This window comes from Heterocephalus glaber, unplaced genomic scaffold (assembly GCF_053883595.1).
Source record: "Heterocephalus glaber isolate CG9 unplaced genomic scaffold, H.glaber_assembly_v1.0 deba00001452, whole genome shotgun sequence".
Taxonomy (NCBI): domain Eukaryota; kingdom Metazoa; phylum Chordata; class Mammalia; order Rodentia; family Bathyergidae; genus Heterocephalus; species Heterocephalus glaber.
Genome location: NW_028258302.1, coordinates 14,494,133 through 14,514,957, shown reverse-complemented (window position 1 = coordinate 14,514,957; position 20,825 = coordinate 14,494,133). Strand labels below are relative to the sequence as shown.

General features: G+C 37.8%; 1 protein-coding gene across 11 annotated transcripts in view; it reads right to left on the bottom strand.

The window, feature by feature from the left end:
• Eya3 (EYA transcriptional coactivator and phosphatase 3) overlaps positions 1-20,825 on the bottom strand; it is a 109,272-nt gene that overhangs the window by 13,960 nt on the left and 74,487 nt on the right. For 10 of the 11 annotated variants that reach the window (XR_015452762.1, XR_015452763.1, XM_004850741.3 and 7 more), the window contains 8 exons: positions 18,878-19,058; positions 16,156-16,295; positions 10,949-11,032; positions 9,043-9,132; positions 6,766-6,824; positions 4,225-4,385; positions 1,570-1,684; positions 368-489 (listed from right to left, as the gene is read on the bottom strand). Coding sequence is in view for 9 of the 11 variants with exons in the window: in XM_004850741.3 (XP_004850798.1) it covers positions 368-489; positions 1,570-1,684; positions 4,225-4,385; positions 6,766-6,824; positions 9,043-9,132; positions 10,949-11,032; positions 16,156-16,295; positions 18,878-19,058 (952 nt within the window). In the remaining 2 variants the exon portion in view is untranslated. The remainder of the gene's footprint in view (positions 1-367; positions 490-1,569; positions 1,685-4,224; positions 4,386-6,765; positions 6,825-9,042; positions 9,133-10,948; positions 11,033-16,155; positions 16,296-18,877; positions 19,059-20,825) is intronic. The other variant, XM_004850743.3, reaches the window with a different exon arrangement.

The window sequence follows — 20,825 nt, the reverse complement described above, 5'->3', positions numbered from 1 at the left end:
ATAGGAATTTTTAAGTATGTAATTTAGTCTTTGATTTCTAACCCAGTGCTTTTTCTATTACATTACATATTTTCTGTGAGAAAGAGAAATTTGACATGAGGTAAAAATAGATTTCTAAGCTAGAAATTATGTTCTTTCAAATACTGTAAGAGAAAGCAGCATATTTATGTAATTTACTAGCTGTGAATCCTTCAGCAAGCAATGTAACTGCTAAGCCTCAACTGCCCTTCATCAGAAACATCAGATGACTTATAATGAATATTGCTATATACACAAGCTGTCTAACAGAGGAGCTGGCAAATAATACATTCATGAGTAGAAAGTTTTATTGGAAGGCCAGTGATGAGAAAAAGAATAGAAACCATACCAATTTTGGTAGCACTATAGATGTTTTCAATAGGAAATATTTCTCCTAGTCCATATAGGAGAACCTTGGCCAGGGCTGGAACCAGTTGGGTGGTAGTGATCAGAACATTCACACAATTCTTTCTAGAAGGGAATAAGAAGGAAAAGAAAAAATGGTGAAATGAAACCAATCTGGGAACAAGAATTCAAACGCACCAAATCTAGGATTTAACTATTAAAAATTACCTTCAAAGGGCCTAGTATTATTGTTCAAGTTATTACTCTTATTACTTCAAGTTTTGATTTCAATATTAAAGGGCACAAATCTTGTTTTTTGTTTCTTAATGGACCCAGAGCTGCAACTTAATTCATCTCTTACTTCCCTTCTGACCCTTCCAGCTGAAGTTTTTATTTTCTTTTTCTTTTTTTTCCTGGTACCAGGAATCAAATTCAGGACCTTGAGCTTGCCAGGCAGGTATGGCGCCACTGAGCTACATCACTGGCCCTGACCATTTTAGCTTATTGCAACTTGGTAGCAAATACCACTAACTCATATTGTTAACATCAAATTTTAGAAAACAAATAACAGCTCTCAATTACTGTTCTATTTAATCTGAATGTAATTCAGCCTATGAGATAGGATTTAAGTTTTCTGATGTTCACATAACAGCATTTGAGATTGCAGAATAGCCAGTAATTCCACAAGATTCACCCCTCAGTGTTAGTTTACTGCTTACTAGGCTATGGATCTGGAATACTTGCTTTGAGGGAGGAAGAATAGGGTACTGATACAGATATGGTTGCATTTATTTCTCAGTCTAAGGTTTAAGCTGAAATCTCCTTAATATGCTTAATGTATCCTTTCTCTTTTGAATTTTCCCTTCTTGAGTGGGTTGGGGTAGATTTCTTGGAGCTTCTTGTAACTTAGGATATTTGTGATATGTGTCCTACTTGTATTCTTTGATTCCTCATCTCCTGGCTTAAATTTTAGTTTGCAAGCAAAAAGTAAAGGGAAAGAAAGAGGGTTTCAGGTATAGTCTCTTAAAACTTTCATGAGTGCTATTACCATAAAATGACCTTACTTCTTACCTAAACACGTCCCTGAATCATTTAAACACCTCTTGCCTCTATCCTGAGCTATTTTTAGAGAATTGTCTAGTTTGGACTGGGTAGGAAAGAGTGTGTCTCTGAGAGGAGGAGACCTAAAAAGAATCATTTCCATACCTGGATTGGATCAGAAGTAAGGATTTTAAGGCAGTTCCTAACCAGGAATCTGTTAAAACTTCAATTTCTGCTCTTAATCTTTGCAGTGCTTCTTTTCTCTGGGGACTGAGGAGGCCTTTAGGAATAAAAGCAGAGACATTCACCATTTGACAATGCACACTTGATGAGACTTTTTTCTTTTTTGGTACCGGGGATTGAACTTTGGTCCTTGTACTTGCACAGCAGGTGACGAAACCACTAAGCCAAATCCCCGGCCCCACTTGCTGAGACTGATAAAGCAACTTATTCGATTTAGAAATAGTCTGAGTCCCTGAGCAATACATTTCTCTTCTTGGAAAAATCATATAGTAATGCAACTCAAAATGCTATTTTTACTTTCTTCATCAAAATGTTTTGCTATGGGAACACAATCACAGCAACAAGATCACCTGGTAGCCAGGTATGGTGGCACATGCTTATAATCCCAGCTACTCACTCAGAAGGCTGAGACAGGAGGATTGCAAGTTTGAGGCCAGCCTGGGCAACACAGTATGATCCTGATTTAAAATGAAGTAAAATGTGGATCAGCGGTTGGGAACTTGCCTAGCATGAGCAAAGCCTGGGTTCAAAGTCCAGTATCACAAGAAAAAAAATCAAAAGATCAGCTGGTAGAAACATATTTGGGTTCTGGTACAAGCTTCTTTCATCACCACCTAGTATAATCTGCAATCTCAAGGTCCACATTTGAGTAGCACTGCTTTAAGAACCAAGGAGGGATCAATGAATGATATAGCTAAAAGAGTTCTCAGCATTTCTACTCTCTTTCTAAAGAAATCAAAGCCTAGGGAGAAAAGGGGGCTTGTCTAACATTATGTAGTAAGTTAGGAGATTGTGGTCTTAGAAGTCTTTTTACCACTATGTATAACTCCATGGTGACTGCATTTCCTTCCAACTGCTTCAGAACCTATTAGTCAAGATTCCAGGTTGAAGGATCAGTTCTTTGCACTGTACTTATGACTCCAGCTGATATACTAAAACACTGTCTAAAACTAGGCAACTAAGCACAAAACAGAAGTCATATGATGGGACCATGTTGTCAGACACTTGAGTTATAATATTCAAACATTAAGTCTGGCTCTGAATTTTTCTGTAGTGAAAGTTTTTTTTTAAAGTCCTGTATTCTAGTAACAATACTTCATAAAAACCAAAGGCACTTCTGTGAGGAAGACACTGGGCGTATAATTCAGGTTTACAGTTTCACAATGCAAGCCTAGAATCAGGCGACTCTTTTATTTAACATTTTGGATAAAATAAAACATCAAAACCAGTACCATATACTTAATATATGGTATGGTACTTTTGTTAGTTTATGTTGGACAGAACATACAGACAGACATTACTTTTAATCTTTTTCCCAAAGTAGGCTTAGGAGACTCAAGAGAGGGTTACATCATTTTCTTCAGAAAGCTAGGTTTAGGTACTAAGCAGGGAAAGGATCAGAGACTTAGGTTGTATGTGAAAATAACAAAAGAAAGGCCAATGTCTGTGAGAGGAGAAAAGTAAAAAGACTTGGAAATAAAAAATAAAAAGTACTGACTCTGAGTCATGAGAAGAAATAAACAATGAAAAGAGAATCTGAAAAAAGTAAATTAGATTCCCAAATCTGAAAGCCTATGAATTTCAGCTGGTATTAGAGGGCTAAAAGAAGATTGAACAAGATCAAACTTCAAAGCCTGTTTCTACTTTCTGCACCATACCATACTGTAAGGGAACATGGTGTAATAAAAGGCTCTTGACCTGGAGGAGTGAACCTCTAGCAATCCCTGAGACTTCAGGCAACATTTGTGTGTATGTGTATCTTTGTGGGTGATGGTTCACAGTTTCAAATATTTTCTCATTAGGGTACCTCACCAAAAAAAAAAAAAGAAACTACTCAGTAAAAAGGAACTGAGTGAAAAGTCAGATGTGGCACAGCTACTCACATGCTATGTGACAGTGGGTAAGATGACCCCTCCCCTATATGATAGATATTAATTTCTTAACTATGCAATGAGGTATTTAGATCATATCTTCACTGTCTCTTCTCATTTGAATAGTTTATGATTAATCAATTCCAAAGAACAGAATTTGATGCATACCTAACATCTGATATATTTCTGAGCAGGGAGAATTTCTGAGGTCTTTCAAATTATAACACATGGATAGTCAATCTATAATCCTGGATTGAGTTTTCCATCTACTACAAATGTAGTAACTAGTTCTACTTGACTTGTACTGATGGTACAAGAAATCAGGCACCAAAATGTGGTAGCCTATTAACTACTCTTGACAGTAGCTGTAACTTAGGAATAAAAAACATGTTATCAATCTATAGAACACATTTCCTTTAAAAAGACATCTGTCTAAAGAGAACAAGAGAACTTTCTAAAGTTATGCTAAGAAAAATTAGAAATGTAGAATTTTCTCTATTACTTTATTTATTCTAAAGTTCACTGAAAGTGCTGAGATTTCTCCTCAGAAGGTTTCAGTTAGACCCCCATTTTTTTTATACAGAGTTAACATATTCACTGTGGCATAAATTCATAAGTAGTTGGCTAGGGGGAATCTAGGAATCCCTGCAAAAGGAAAGGAAGCAATCAGGAAGAGAGACTCAGGCTGGTTGTACACCACACTTACCACCCACATTGCTCTTATGCTTATCGTAGATCTCTCTCACTTTCCGGTAACGGAAAGCCAGTTTCCTCATCCAGTCCACACCGCCCTGGACGCCCACAGAGGAGCCATGGCTACCGCTGCTGCCAGAACCACTGAAACCATCTGTTGAGAAACTATAGTTGCTGCAACAAGGAGGATAATGCAAATTAAAATCTGTACATCATGCAGTTTTTAAGTGCTACCTTGGGATTCTCTTGTCCTATTCTTGGTATCTGATAAAGGTGATGGTTTAAAAATCTTCTGAAGGTGGGTGGATGTTAGCACATGCCTGTATTCCCAAGACAGTAGAAGTTGAGACAGGAGGATTGTGAGTTCGAGGTCTTTGTACATCAGTCTGTCTTAATTAGTTGTCTATCTTACCCCTATTATTTCCATTAAAGAAAGGACAGAGGGGCAGGAGGTGTAGCTCAGCAGTAGAGCTTGTACTTAGTGTGCACAGTCTTAGGTTCAATCCTCCTACAGAGGGGAGGGTCAGGGAGAGAGACAGAGAGAGAAAGGAAAAAAAGAGACTGGGAAGAAGGGAAGGTGAGGTAGAAATAATTCAAGCACTTGCATCCCCTAGCGGTTGACTTGGGACAATGTACTTTTATCATTAATGCAGAGAACAGAGAATAACAGAGTGGAAAAAAAGCAGAACATAAAGCTGATGATTGATCACAACTATGCAAATGTTATAATTATATTAAAAAAGGAGACAAAAATAATAAAATAATAGAAGGAAATGCTAATAATGGTGAGGAGATAATGGTAGATGTATTTCTTCAGTGATCTGCTGGCTAATTTTTAAGCTTATGGGTGACTAATAAGTACTGGCTTCAAAATGTCCACAAATTTCTGATACTCTTCTAATTCTGCTCCCCTTGGGAATGGGCTATAACTAGAATGTAAAAAGAAGGTGGTGAAAGTGATAGTATTCAACTTTAGAGATAGTTTTTTTTTTTTGCTTGCTCCTGGAGTACTTGCTCTGGAAGAAGCCAGCTGTCATATAAGCACATTCAAGCTTCTCTGTGGAGAGGGACACAAGTGAGGAACTAAGGCTTCCCGTCATTAGCCTCATGTAAGAGGCAGGTCCTCCAGCTCCAATTAAGCCTTCAGATGAATCGAGCTCTAGCCAACACCTTGATCTCAACCCTGGTGACCCAGATTAAGAACTCCTAAGCGGCTTTCAAATTCCTGACCTACAGAAAACTGTGAGATGATAATTGTTTGACTTTTTAAAGCTACTAATGGGGATAATTTGTTATATACCATATAACAATACAGCTATATAAACTGCGAAGGATTAATACTTCATAAATACAGACTTAAAAATAAGTGACAGAATTAGAGACAACATGGTTCAATCCAAAGTCAAAATAGAGTTCAATACATTAAGTAAGAGATTCTGTAAGAAAATAAAGCTAAGAAATAAAATCGGTAACTATGGGTTAGCTACATGTCTAAGAGAAACAAAATAACCACAAAAACTGGGGTTCGGAGCAGAATACAAATAGCTTCTTTCTAAAAAGACCAATAAAAGCTCTTAAGAACGGTGACCTGCAGGACTGTGGGAAGAACAACATGCACAACTGAAGGCAGCTTCTGAAAAGGAAACTTTTCAGTCTTCTCAGCACTACATGATCTTGTCCTTACTAAGGTACTATGTCCAGTTCTGCTCTGTATTTGAGAATTCATAGATGTAATACTTAATTTTAGAGTAGTCCCAAGGAAGAACATTTTACCTATGAAAATGGATAAAACATTAAAACAAAGTAACATGAAAATATGTGACAGTCTTTTCCTAAGAGTCTTTAAGTATAAAGCAGATAAATTTTTGGATCATTGTTAGCTAAGACTATTGGTTCAGTAGCCAAGGGAGGAGTGAGGAGACTGAGCAAGCAATCTGTCACTGAAACTTCCTTAGTTTAATTTTCACTATAATGTAACGGTTAAGACAGTCTTCCGCCGGTTATTCCAAAACCATCTGACTCCCAGTCAGTTTCCATCAACAAAACTCCTGATGTTTATTTGCATCTAAAGTTGTCTAGTCTGGAAGCACATTATCTCCTGACTGAAAATATATCTCAAGAGAAATGGTATAACCATTACTTTGGAAGGGTGTTTCCTCATCCTATCACTGCTACCCCTTGTTGAGGTCCTGCACAGATTCTACTCCTCTGAGAAGCTTCTTGAATGATGTTACCACATGTCCCCTTATCATACCAGAAGTACTTTTTCCTCTGTTCTCCATTCACATATTCCAATGTCACTTTCTCACACTATTATGTTGTGGTTAACTATGTTTGCTTTTGTCTCTTCCAATAGACTGGGAGGTTTTTATGTGCTTTCCTCTAAACCCAGATAGTATCTTTTTGTTTTTTTTTTTTGGTACTGGGGATCGAACTCGGGACCTTGTGCTTGCAAGGCAGGTGCTGGAACCACTGAGCTAAATCCCCAGCCCACCCAGATAGTATCTTGCACATAACAGGAGTATTGATGCTCAAACATCATTGTGTTTATCACCTCAGGTCTTGGCCATTGTCATCTGAAGCCACATCTTCCACATGTACCTGGTCACATTCCTGTTAAAAAACAAAACACACTCTTTCAGCCTGAGAGTAAAAATGCTCTTACTGCCATGACTACCGTAAGATGACTATATACAAGATAATGAAATATCTTATGTGTGGAGGACACTCACTTTCGCCCCCTTGCTGTGCAACTCCCTTGAAAGTCTGATATACATCCCAGTCTTCATGAAATCTTCCTTAACTATTCTATCCCTCAGTTCTGCTTTTATCTCAGCAGTTTATTTCTCCAGCTCATGGGGATAAGCACAACTTCTCTTATCCTGTCATGTGTGTCTGTGTCCTACACTTGACTATAAATACTATTACATTGTAGGCCTTGTGGGGCAAGAGAAACATCTTATATCTCCTCTACACCTTCTAGTCTAGTCCAGTTTCTTTATGTAGCATGTGCCCAATTAATTTTTGTAGATAAAAGAGATCTGGTAGAGTATGATATCAAAACTGAGAATGACAAACTGATAATTTAAACAGACATAAGGGGTCATCTAAATCAATCTCATGTTCTAAAAGGGAGGTGAAATGATTTTTTTTAGGATCATATAGAACTAGTGAATGGTAGAAAGAGACTAGAAAGAAGCTAGATCTTCTGCTTCTATCTAATCCAAGGTTCCTTCCACCAACCCATGCTATTACTGACATAAATGCCACTCCCGTCATCTAACCTGATGGCTGTACTGCTGACACCGCTAGGGTACCTGCATCAGAATCCCCTGGGGAAGTTTTATAAAAATGCATATTCTTGGGTCCATCCCAGACCTATTAGAATCAGAATTTCTGGGACTGAAGTCCTAAAATCTCCATTTTTAAGAAGCTCCCCAGGTGATTCTTATGCCCCCTAAAGTTGAGAACCACTGACCTGGGGGGCAGGAACACATTCAGGTCAAATTCTTCACAGAACTTTCAGTCCTGAGTGAGGACTATGTCTAGAAAATCATTACAAATACAATTTGGCAATAATTATTGGTACATAGTAGGCTTTCAATAACTGTTTGCTGAATAAAAACTATGCTGCCCTGATTTATCAACATGTGAACTAACATTGGCGTTTAGAGCCCCATTAATTTCATTTGTTGGAGAATGTCTGTTCAGTAGAATAGATTGTATTCAAACAGAAACAAGAGCTACTTGGAAGGCTGAGGCAGGAGGATCAAGTTTGAGGCCAGCCTCAGCAACTCAGTGAGACCCTGTCTCAAAATAAAAAGGCCTGGGGATATAGCTCAGTGGTAGAGTGCTTGCCTATCATGCGTAAGGCCCTAGCTTTAATTCCCAGTAGTACAATGAGAGGAGGAAACAGAGAGAGGAGAGGAAAGGGGAAAGAGGAGATGGAAACAGAATTTTGTGTAGGACTGTTCAGAATTTAAATGCACAAAATGAAAAGTCTGTGCTCTCTCCTGTTTCCCAGCAACTCATGCCCCCAGAACAACTATTAGTTCTTTTGTAAAATGAACCTAACTGAGCTTAACTTAACTGAGCCCCAGGATGGGAACATAAACTTTCCCAACCTGAGATTCATATTCTTGTCTTCTGACTCAGGGTCCTGTGCTCTTTCCACTATATTATGTTCACCTTGGAGGTGAACTCAAATGTCAAAGCTAAAAAATTTTCCCACAAACCTCTTAGTGTGTTCTGGTTTACCTGGTGCCTATCTATAAAATTCTGTATATCAAGCTTAACATATACATGGATATAAATATATATATAAAAATACATGAGTTAGAGCAAGCATTTACAAATTAAGACAAATCAAGAGACTTTTAAAGTAGTAAAACTAAAGAACAATAAAAATATAATTGAGAGTACAAATAAACCCATTATTTATCATTATATACTAATCAACCCAATATATATATGTAGTATTGATTAATAAATTGGGATACTGGTTTAAATATCAGTATTTTTCCTGTTGTGTTAGCATTTCCCCTAATACTATATCACTTACAAATAAGCCAACAAAAATCAAATTTTTGAGCTAATAAAACTGAGGACTAAAAAAAAAATTGAGGACCAGAATCAAGACTGGTGACCCAATCATTTCACTATTCCTTCAAGAGGCTATGTAAGCCTGTGGCTGCCAGCCTGTCCTTCCTTACCTTGTTAACTGAACTTTTCTATCCCTACCCTGTCTACCAGGTATCTTCTATTTAAGCACAGGCTCCAAACATTGAACAAAACATCTCACTGAATCACAAAAACAATTTAAGATGCTTACCTCTAAGTCGTTGAAAAATAGATGTGTATCAGCCACTTCAAAAATCATTTCTTCCATTGATAAACCTGAGCCAATCACTACTGTTGGGTCCTGGAAGATAGTAAGAGAAAAAAATGAGTTGGCTTGGTAAGCACAGAACTGATTCTATTTTCAAATATTTCAAAACTGAGGTCAATAGAAGACCAAAATATTTCAAAACAACACAGGCTCACTTATTAACTTCAAATATTATCGATGTAATTTCATTCATAAGAATCTGGGATTGTACAATAGAGAGATTATGGACAGTTAAAAATTTCAAGACAATAGTTTGTAGAAACTATTATTTTCGTCCAAGAAAAGAGAATGTATTTTAAACTATATTATTTAAAAAATTAACCCACTGTTTTACAGTCAAAAAATCATAACCATCATTCTCCTTAAAAACAATCCATTTAATGTTTTTGGAAATTCTCTTATCCAGAGGAAATTCTAACCGTGGCTAAAATACTGCTATTATAATAGGTATTATCCTCTGGTGTCCCCACCACACACACAATATAACACCAGACATCTGATAATCTCAACAACCAGGATACGAAAGACTAAAGAGTCAAAATATCTGCAGGAAAACCAATGCAGGTTTCTTTAAAATGAACCATCAGTTTTTGACTTACAAACTAAAATGTTTTTATAAACATCTTAGTAATATAGTTTATGTTAGCTGGCCAACTTAAGATAGTAAAAGCTTGTGGAAAGCACTCGTAAAAGAAATATCAATGGCACTACAAAATAATTGGCAGTAATGAGATGGCAAAGGTGGTAGATATTTTTATAAAATTTATTTTCAGAACCTCAAAAATATGACCCTGGAGATAATTTAGTGTAGAAATACATAGTTCTAATCTTCTCAAAACAGCTCATTCTTCTGCTACTGATGTTTACAGTAAAGATTAAATAGGTTAAATTTTGAATGCTAAATTTAGTTTCAAAAAGCATGAGTTATAGTTTAGATCTAGAATGTGCCCCAAAACTCTCATGTGCAGAAGGGCTTTTGGAAGGTGATTGGATCACGCGGGTGCTACACTCTTCAGAGTCCATCAATGAGTTCAGCAGCTGAATGTGCTTTTAGGAGGCAGGCCACTTGGGGGCGTGACCAGGAAGGGTGTATCTCTCTCCTCTCTGCTTCCTGATCACCATGATATGAAGTTTTTCTCTATCAGACCTTTCCACCATGCCTTCCTGCCTTGGAGCCAGCTGATAATGGACTGAATCCTCTAAAAACCGTAAGTCAAAGTAAATCACTCATTTAAAGTTGTAGGTGTCTGGTATTGTGTCTCAGTGATGAGGAAAGTGACTAAGACACATATAATCTATTTTAAAATATTTTATCTGTTTATTTACATCTAGCATATGTACGCTGCATTTGGGCTATTAAAAGTGACTTAATCCCAGCACTCTGGGAGGTGGAGGCAGGAAGATTCCTAGTTTGAGTCCCAGCTGGACAACTCATTGACTCAGACCCTGTTTCAAAATAAAAAAGGGCTGGGGGTTGTAGCTCAGTGCAAAGGCTGTAGGTTCAATCCTCAGAACTGGGGGAAGAAAAAAAGAGTGAACTAAGGTTTAAGAAATCAGTCTTTGGAACATAAAATCCTAAGACTTTCTCTGTTTTGAGACTTACTCCTACATTTTATTCTTTGTAACATGCCATACTTGAACAATTTCAGCTCTCAGCACTGGTCCCAGATCTGATCTACACATTCACCATCAACTCTACTTGATCATGTACCCTGCACCTGGTGCCAGCCATCTGGTAAAGTTTTATATGGAGAATTAAAGCAAACAGGGTAAGACAAAGGTGGCAGAGAAAATGATTTTTTTCCTTATTAGAAGAGGGATAGTTATAATGAAGGAATATTCAAATTACCTTTCCATACTTCTGGGCATAGGAACCAGTAAGAAGGGAATGGAAGATGATGATGGTTTCATCCAAGTCCCACAGAAATACCCGCTGTGGGAAGAAAATATTTAAAAAGAAGTATACTAAGTATCTTCCAATCACAATGAAATGAAATAAAACAGAAGGAAAACTGGAAAATTCACAAATATGTGGGGATGGAATAATACAATCTTAATCAATAGGTCAAAGAGAAATCAGAAGTGAGATTAGAAAATATCTTGAAATGAGTGAAAATACAAACACAGAACACTAAAACTTATAGGATATAGTGAAAATAGTACTAAAAGGAAGATCATAACTGTAAATGCATACATTAAAAAAGAAGAGAGTATGGAGTATGTTCTTTGCATAAACAAGGCCATGGGTTCAATTCCCAGTACCCAAAAGAAGAAAGATTTCAAATCTATAACCACATAAACCTAAAGCTAGCAGAAGAAAGGAAATAAAAGTTAAGGCAGAGATAATTAAAATGGAGACTAAGAAGATAGTACCAAAAAGTCAATGAAACCAACAGTTAGTTCTTTGAAAATTACCTACAAAATTGACAACCTTTAGCGAGAGTGACTAGAGGAAAAAAAGGCTCAAATTACTAAATCAGAAATCAAAGTGGAGACATTCCTACCAATTTTACAGACATAAAAAGGATTATGAGCAAAATTATGAACAGTTGTATGCCAACAAATTGCATAACCCAGATGAAATTGTCAAATTCCCAGAAATATACAACACAAAATAATTATACCAAACACTTAAGTAACAATTAACACCAATCTTGCCAGGCATGATAATGCATACCTATAATCATAGCTACTCAGAGTTCCAAGTGTGAGGCAAGCCTGAGGAACTTAATGAGACCCTATTTTAAAATAAAAGGGGATAAGAATGTAGCCCAGTGGTAAAGTACTCATCCAGCATGTGAGGCCTTGGGTTCAACCCTTAGTACAGAGAAAAAAATGAAAAAACAAAAACCCCACCAATCATCTTTCCTAAACTTCTTCCTCCCAAACTGAAGAAGGGCACTTCTTTTTGTTTTTTCTAAGATCAAACTGAAGGCCACACTGAGCTACAGTGGTCTCAGTCTTGAGACAGGGTTTCACTAAGTCACTAAGATGCCCAGGCTGAACTTGAATTTATGATCCTCTTGTCTCAGCTTCCCAGAGTACTGGGATTACAGGTGTGCACCACCACACCTGAAAAGAGAGTATTTCTTAGTTCAGGCAAAGAGGTCAGCATTACCATGACACCAGAGCCAGACTATGATACTATAAGAAAACTATGAGAACTTATAAAACAATATCCCTTATGTTTTTATTTATTTATTTATTTATTTTTGGTACCAGGGGATCGAACTCAGAACCTTGCGTTTGCAAGGCAGGTGGTGGAACCACTGAGCTAAATCTCCGGCCCACAATATACCTTATGAAAACTGATGTAAAAAGTCCGCAAAATAGTAGCAAATCAAATTAAGCAGCATACTAAAATAATTATACATCATGCCAACATGATTAGATTTTAGAAATGTATGTATGGTTTATTCAAAATGCAAAAATTAATCTGTAAAATAGCATATAGATGGGGAAAACTATCTCAACTGATATGGAAAACGCATTTAAAAATTCAACACTTTTTCATGGCAAAAAACAATAAACTAGGAGTAGAAAAGAACATTTTCAACATGATAAAGTCTGCACATGAGAAATCTACAGCTAAAATCATACCCAGTTCTACTCCTAAAATCAGAAATAAGCAAGAATACTAGTTCTCACCACTTCTATTTAACAGAGTACTAGAAATGCTCGCCAGAGCAATTTACCAAGAAATACAAAAAGACAGGCCATCCTAATTGGAAAAGATGAAATAAATTTAATCAGTTTGCAGATGATACAACCTTACACGCAGAAAACCTTAAAAACTTACAAAAATTATTAGAGTTAATAAATTCATTCAGGAATCAGTTTTATTTCTGGATAGGTGCAATGGATAACCTGAAAAAATTTAAAAAACCGTACATAGCATCAAAATGAATAAAACACTAAACATAAATTTAACCAAGGAAGCCAAAAGATTTATACAATACACTGAAAACCATAAAACACTGCTGAAGGAAATTAAAGACAGACCTAAATAAATGAAAAGATATCCATGTTCATGGATTGGAAGATAATCCAAACCAATCAACAGACTCAATGTAATCACTATCAAAATCCCCATTGGGCCGGGGATTTAGCTCAGTGGCCCCATGCCTGCCTTGCAAGTGCAAGGTCCTGAGTTTGATCCCTGGTACCGCAAAAAAAAAAAAAGTTGGGCTGGGGATTTAGCTCAGTGCGCCTGCCTCACAAGCGCAAGGTCCCAAGTTCAATCCCCGGTACCAACAAAACAAAACAAAACAAAACAAAATCCCCACAGTGTTTCTTCAAGGAGTAGAAAAACTCATCCTAAAACTCATACGGAATCTCAGTTGACCTCAAATAGCCAAAACATAGTCTTGAAAAAACAAAAATGGAGGATTCACATTTCCTAATTTCAAAACTTACTGGGCTGGGGATGTGGCTCAAAGGGCCAGGGATGTGGCTCAGTGGCATGGCGCTTGCCTGGTAAGCGAAAAGCATTGTTTGATCCTGGTACCAAGCCCCCCCGCCCCCAAGCTTACTACAACATTTCAGTAATCAAAATAGTATGGTACTCAAATAAGATCAGACATAAAGGGCCGGGGATTTAGCTCAGTGGTGCCGCCGCCTGCCCTCCTGCAAGTGCAAGGACCTGAGTTTGATCCCTGCTACCAAAAAAAAAAAGATCAGACATAAAGACCAATGGAATAGAGTTAAGTCTAGAAATAAACACTCACAAATATGGTTAATTAATTTTTGACAAAGATTCCAAAATCATCCAAAAGGAAAAGGAATTTTTTTTTATTATTTTTGTGGTGCTGGGGATCAAACCCTGGCCCTCACACATGCTAGCCAAGTGCTTTACTCCTGAGTTATACTCCCAGATCAAGAAGGTCTTTTCAACAAATGGTGCTGGGAAAACTGGAAATCCATACACAAATGTACAAAGTTAGACCTTACCATATATACAAAATTACCTCAAAATGAATCAAAGGCCTAAATTTAACAATAAACAATTAAAATTTTAGAAGGAGGTGAGAATCTCCATAATGTTGTATTCTTAGGTACTACACCAAAAGCAGAGCAATAAAAGACAAATACTGGATTTCACCAAAATTAATAACTTTTATCCTCCAAAGGACACAAGAGAATGATAAGACAACCTAATAGGGGCTCAGGAGGAGAGTGCCTGCTTACCATTGAGGCCCTGGATTTGATTATTAGCACCAAAAATAAATTAATCACCAGAAACAAGACAAAACAAAAAACAACCAAATACAATGGGAGAAAAATATCTGCTTATCACACGTATGATAAGGGATCAAAAATCTAGACTAGGGATGGGGATTTAGCTCAGTGGTTTTGGCATCTGCCTTGCAAGCGCAAGGTCCTGAGTTCGATCCCTGGTATCAAAAAAAAAAAAAAAATCTAGACTATATCAGCCCAACAACAACAAAAACCAACCCCATTCAAAAATGGGCCAAAGATTTAAATAGCTAGTTCTCCAAAGAAAATATATAAATGGGCAATAAGCACACGGAAAGATGCTCAATATTAATCATTAGGAAAATGCAAATCAAAACCACAATGAGATACCACATTGCACCCATTAGGATGGCTACTATTAAAAAAATGGAGAAATAACAAGTCGGTAAGGATGTGAATAAACCATAACCTTTGTGTATTACTAGTGGGAATATAAAACTACAGAAAATTTTGGTGGCGCATCCAAAAGCTGAACGTAGAATATGATTCTGGAATTCCACTCCTATGTATAAACCCCAAAACTGAAACAATGGACTCAATAGTTGCACAGCAGTGTTCAAAGCAGCATTACTCGCAGTAGCCAAAAGGTAAACGGCCCCAAATGTCCTCGAACAGATGAATGGAGAAAAACATGGCACACACACACAACAACAAAAAAAGGTTAAAACAGTAAACTTTGTTATACTTATTTATTTTTGGTACCGGGGATTGAACTCAGGACCTTGTGCTTGCAAGGCAGGAGGAGGAACCAGAGCTTAATCCCCGGCCCTGTTATACATATTTAACCACAATTTAAAAAAAGGGTCCTCAGTTTCCCCCCAAGAATCTGTAAGAACTTTAGTTTCTCTTTCTTCTTTTATTCTGACTCCAGTAAACAAAGAGGAACAGACTACAAACAGTTTCAATTTACCTATGTCTAAGAGCACCTATCAATGGACTCCTTTTATTAAATAATTACATTATGGAAAAAATTGAGAAAATTAAAGGGTAATAGCAAAACCCCACTATTAATAGAATTTTTTATGTCTCTCTATTCTTTTTTTTTTTTTTTTTTTGTACTGGGGATCGAACTCAGGTCCTTGAGCTTGCGTAGCAGGTGACGAAACCACTGAGCCAAATCCCCAGCCCTGTCTATTCTTAATACAGAAGTGAACTGTATATCCATAAAAAATTCCTATAGGGGCCAGGGATTTAACTCAGTGGTGCTGCCGCCTGCCCCACAAGTGCAAGGACCCGAGTTCAATCCCCAGTACCAAAAAAAAAAAAAAATTCCTATAGTACTTGCAGCACAGACTAAAAATCAGTATCAATCTGAAGTTACCAATCTGTGTGTCTCACAGATCTGACCTGAAGGCATGCTAGTTCTCTCATTTCTCTTTTTGTTTTCTAAACACAGAACAGTATGACATCATCTACAGCTCCCTCTGCTTTCTGAATAAGAGCACTGCTCTTTCTATTCTCTGGAATATAAGTGGATAGTTCGTTCTTTCCCTTAAAAAGTTACCTGATTACCTAAATTCAGCAAAGCCTTCTCAGTGCTTTGGTGAAAAGCAGCTGAAGGTGCTATGTTAAGATACAGACATGGAGAAAATTTCTTAATTTTTCATTTTACTTAGCTAATTCAGTTTCTTTTGCTTAGAAATCAAAGGGCATACAATATAGATGCACATTACCTCCTTGAGTTTTAGACATATGTTTAATAAACTTAAGAAGTGAAAAAAGCCCCCAAAACCCCAAACTGCAAAACCAACCACAAGAAAAAAACCAAAATAGGTAACTCAAATGAATTTCTTCCCTTACTTCCAATTCACTGTCCTGGGAAGAACTGGCATCAGCTTTCCTCTTGCCCCGGTTCTTGCCAGTCATGTTTTTCCTGGACTGATCATCAGCATCCTTACTTGGTGTAGTCTGGGACAAGGATGGGCTTGTAGAAGGGTCTCCTGGAAAGGAAAAGCAAGACACATTGTCAGCAGTCATAGGCTATGAAAACTAGGGCAGGAAGGGAGTCAATAGGTTTTGTCCTTATGAATTATAATGGATGGATAAAGCTTAGAAAACTAAATTTCATGTAAGCAATTTGGGAATGTAAATCTAGGCACTGAGCATCACCAGTAGCTAACATCATGAAGAGTCATAACCAGACTTTAGCCAAAAAACATTATCTATAAAGTTGTCTTCTGCTCTTTTCCAAATGAGTGAGGTCCAAATGAGTGAGGTCTCATTATGCTGTCTAGGCGTTGGGGGTGTGTGTGCGTGCGTGTGTGTGTGTAGACTGAATCCAGGGAGTCCTGATCTCTAGCCCCAAAAGTCCTCATTTTGGGACAGGGTCTTGTTAAGTTCCTCAGGGTGGCTTTAAACTTGGGATCCTTTGTCTCAGTCTCCAGAGTAGCTGAGCTTACAGGATTATGCCATCATGCTTGGCACAGGCTGCCCCTGAACTAGTGGGTTCAAGTGATCCTCCTGTCTCAGCCTCCCAAGTAGCTTGCACAACCATCATGTGCTACCACATCTGGGTTATGAACTTTTTTTGTTAAGAACAAACAACCATGGGCCGGGGATTTAGCTCAGTGGTTTCGCCGCCTGTTGTGCAAGCGCAAGGACACGAGTTCAATCCCCGGTACCAAAAAAAACACAACCACCCCCTGTCCAAACTGAATCTGTTCAAGCTTCTAGATAACCATGTGTCAACTTGGCACAGCAGACATTGTAGGCCAGGCAATTTTTTTGTTGAGGGGGATGTCTTGCATATAGTAAGGTGTTTAATGAAACAGTATGCTTATCCTCGACTCACTGGGTGCTAGTAGCATTCCCTACCCAGTGCAACAAACAAATAATGTTTCCACACGTTGCCAAATGTCCCCTGGAGGCAAAACTACCTTTAGTTGAAAACCATTACTCTAGATCCAAATTTATTTTAAAAATGCAACAAAAACCCTATAAAGACATAATCAGCAAAATTTAGACTGGGAAACTGTGGGACAGACAATCCAGTTTCTTCAACAAATAAGTTACAAGGGAAAAAAAAGAAGTGGGAATTTATAGGTGAAGAGACATAAAACACAACATACATACCCATTAATCACAGTATATAGACTTTAATTGGATCTGATTTTTCCCCCTCAAATTTATTTATTTATTCACTGACTTTTTTTTTCTGGTACCAGGAATAGAACTTGGGACCTTGCACTTGCGAGGCAGGTGGTGGAACCACTGAGCTAAATCCCTGGCCCTTCACTGGTTTATTTTTAATTGACAAAAACTGTATCATGTACAACATGTTGTTTTGAAATATGGACCCACTGGGGAATGGCTTATATCCAAATTTTAACAAAATGTAAAATGAAAAGCAAAACTCAACATTTATGAGAAAACAATATGAATACTGTTTGGTTTTTCAGACAAGATAACAGTATTGTGGTATGCTAATGAGTACTTATCTTTTAGAGAACAGTGCTTGAAATTTGGGCAGAGAATTAGATTGAATATAGCTGAAACAAGATTGCCTGTATGTGCTGGGGTGGTGGTGCATCCCTGTAATCCCAGCACTCGGCAGGCTGAGGCAAGAGGCCAAGGCCAGCCTGAACTACACAGTGAGACCCTATCTCAAAAAAACCAAAACCAAAACCAAAAAACTGCCTGTAAATTGTTAATTGTTGAAGGTGGATGATGGATATGTAAGGGTTCACTATACTATTGTGACAAGACACCTTGTCACTGTTTTAACGTTATGTAAGTCTGAAGCAATAAACATCTAAGATGCATAAGGACAAACTATATAGAAAACTTTAGTTGACACAGAACTGTTTTTATACGTGCATCATCAATGCAAATAAAGTGCTTTTCTTAAATAACATGATATGATAGCCGACTACCGAATTTTCATTAAATAGATGTATATAAAAAATATGGGTTCAGTGCCTTGCAAGCGTAAGGTCCCGAGTTCGATCTCCGGTACAAAAAAAAATATGTGTACATATTTATTAAATTTGTGTATAAAGCCTTATGTGAAACGTTTTTAACTGGGACATCATAAATGTATCTCAGAGCTGTGGAATCTCCTGAAATTATAGGTTAAATTTTATGACTCTGGAAAAAAAGGACCATAGCTTTCCTCAGAATCTTAAAAGGATTCAAGATATAGAAAGAAGTCTTATCTTGAGGCTCTAGCAGGAGTCCTAAAATATGCCTAGATTAAAACTGAAGTCCTTCAGTTTTTTAGGAAATATGTCCAAATTTGGGTATTTCCTGTAACAGGCATGTTAAAGATACATAAAGGTAGGGTAGGGGTCAGATATACAGTCTTCTCATTGTTAGTACATTGTTAGTACTTTCCTGTTCTCAGCATCAGGTAGACATTCAGCTACCCACAGCCTGCTTCCAAAGTTTAAATGCTCTGAATCAGAGGGGAAGCAAAGAGAATAGTGACAGTGATTTACACCAGAACAAAATCATCCTCACCATCACCTGAAATCACTTGCAGGATGAAGTCCTTTAAACCAGTTTTGTGAGCTGCGGCACTTACCAGAAAGTCTCTGTGTTGCTGGTGCGGATACCATGACACTAGGCTTCTCTGTCTGGTAGGTGGTAGCTGCTAGTGTGGAATTGTGAGCATCACTATTAGTCTGGCCGGTGACTCCAAAGCTGGAGCTGGGGTAGCAGGCCTGGTATTGATTCTGACCAAGAATAGTATATGTGGGATAGTCCTGTAGGCCAAAGGGAATAAGGGAGGAAAAGAAGACTCTTAGAGGATGCCTTCATCTCTCCCTCTTATTCGTAATTATTTTCTTAAATCACTGATTTGACTTAATTACCTATCTAGTAGTCTCCCAATGAAACCAATATTGTCAAAATGCATTGTGTGAAAACTTGAGTCCAGAGGAGATACCTCAGGAGCTATCTTCAGGATGAGGGGCAGCTGGAGGGAAGGGTTGATCGGAATGTTCATTCATCCACATACATACAATATCCTTTTCTCTAATAGGTCTTCCTCCCACCCCCAACTTTTATGCACTGAGTTTCTAAATAAATTTCTGCATAGAATTTTTGATTTTTGTTCTTGGTACCAGAGATCGAACTCAGGACCTTATGCTTGTGTGGCAGGAGGCGGCACCACTGAGATAAATCCCTGGCCCTTGCATAGAATTTCTGAAGGAAAGCTTCTACTCTTTAAGAAATTTATAAATTACTGCTCTAGATAGTAGTAATTCTAAGGACAAATGAACTTAAAAAAGCACATCTCTTAAAGTTTCCTAGTTTGGAGACTGATATTCATCTCTTCTCTCTCTTTTCTCTTTCTCTGATGGAGACTGAACTCAGGCTTTGTACACTTCAGCCAAGCACTCTACCAGTGAATTACATTTCCAGCCCCACCCCCATACCAGGAACTGAACTCAGAACCTTGCACTTGCCAGGCAGGCATGGCGCCATTGAGCTACATCCCCAGCCTATTATTATTAATTTTGGGGGGTACTGGGGATTGAACTCGGGTCCTTGTGCTTGCGCAGCAGGCGGCGAAACCACTGAGTTAAATCCCCGGCCCTCAGCCTATTTTTTTAAATCAAGTTTTCTTTAAAATTGAAGTTTCCTTAAAATATTGGGAAGAAACTTTTGGTAGTTTCATGAGCACAAATATGCCAAAGCTTACCAAATTATATAATTTAAATCTGTGTGGTTTTTTTTTGTATGCCAATTACATCTTAATAGAGCTATAAAATAAAATTAAATATGACACAGATCAAATATATACCTTTCAAAAAGTGACAAGCAGAAACCAGGAAGACGACAGCTTCCAGGCCAAATCTTTGTACAGTCATTGAGCACCTATTATAAATCAAATATAACTGTGTGTGTGTGTGGTGTGTTTGTATGTGTGTGTATACTTGTGCATGGGCAGAACACAGGAACATTAAAAAAAAGAAGTTACTTTAGCAGAACTCAAAGAAACTGAAAATCTAGCAGGAAAGATGAAAAACTTCCATCAAATTTATAACAGATTACACGTTAAATGAGTGAAATACAAAGTAAGATGATTATCATTATGGATGGTAATGATGAGAGTGCTTTCTGAGATTAATTTATAAGGGAGGTATTATGGTTTAGATCTAAAATGTCTCCCCAGGGCCGGGGATTTAGCTCAGTGGTGCCACCGCCTGCTTTGCAAGCGCAAGGTCCTGAGTTTGATCCCCAGTTCCAAAAAAAAAAAAAAAATGTCTCCCCTAAGTCGCATATTCAGAGGTGGGGCCTGGTTGGGAGCGGCAGGTCACTGGGGGTCATGGCTTTTAAGCATTTATGATCATCCTCAGTGGCTCCCTTCTCTCTCTACATCGTGGTACCATGCAGTAAACAGATTTCCTCTGCCATGCTGTTTCTGCCTTAGAGCTGGGTAACCATGCACTGAATCTATTGTAACTATGAATGGAAATAAACCGCTCTTCCTTAAGTTACAGGTGTTGGGTATTTTGTCCCAGCAA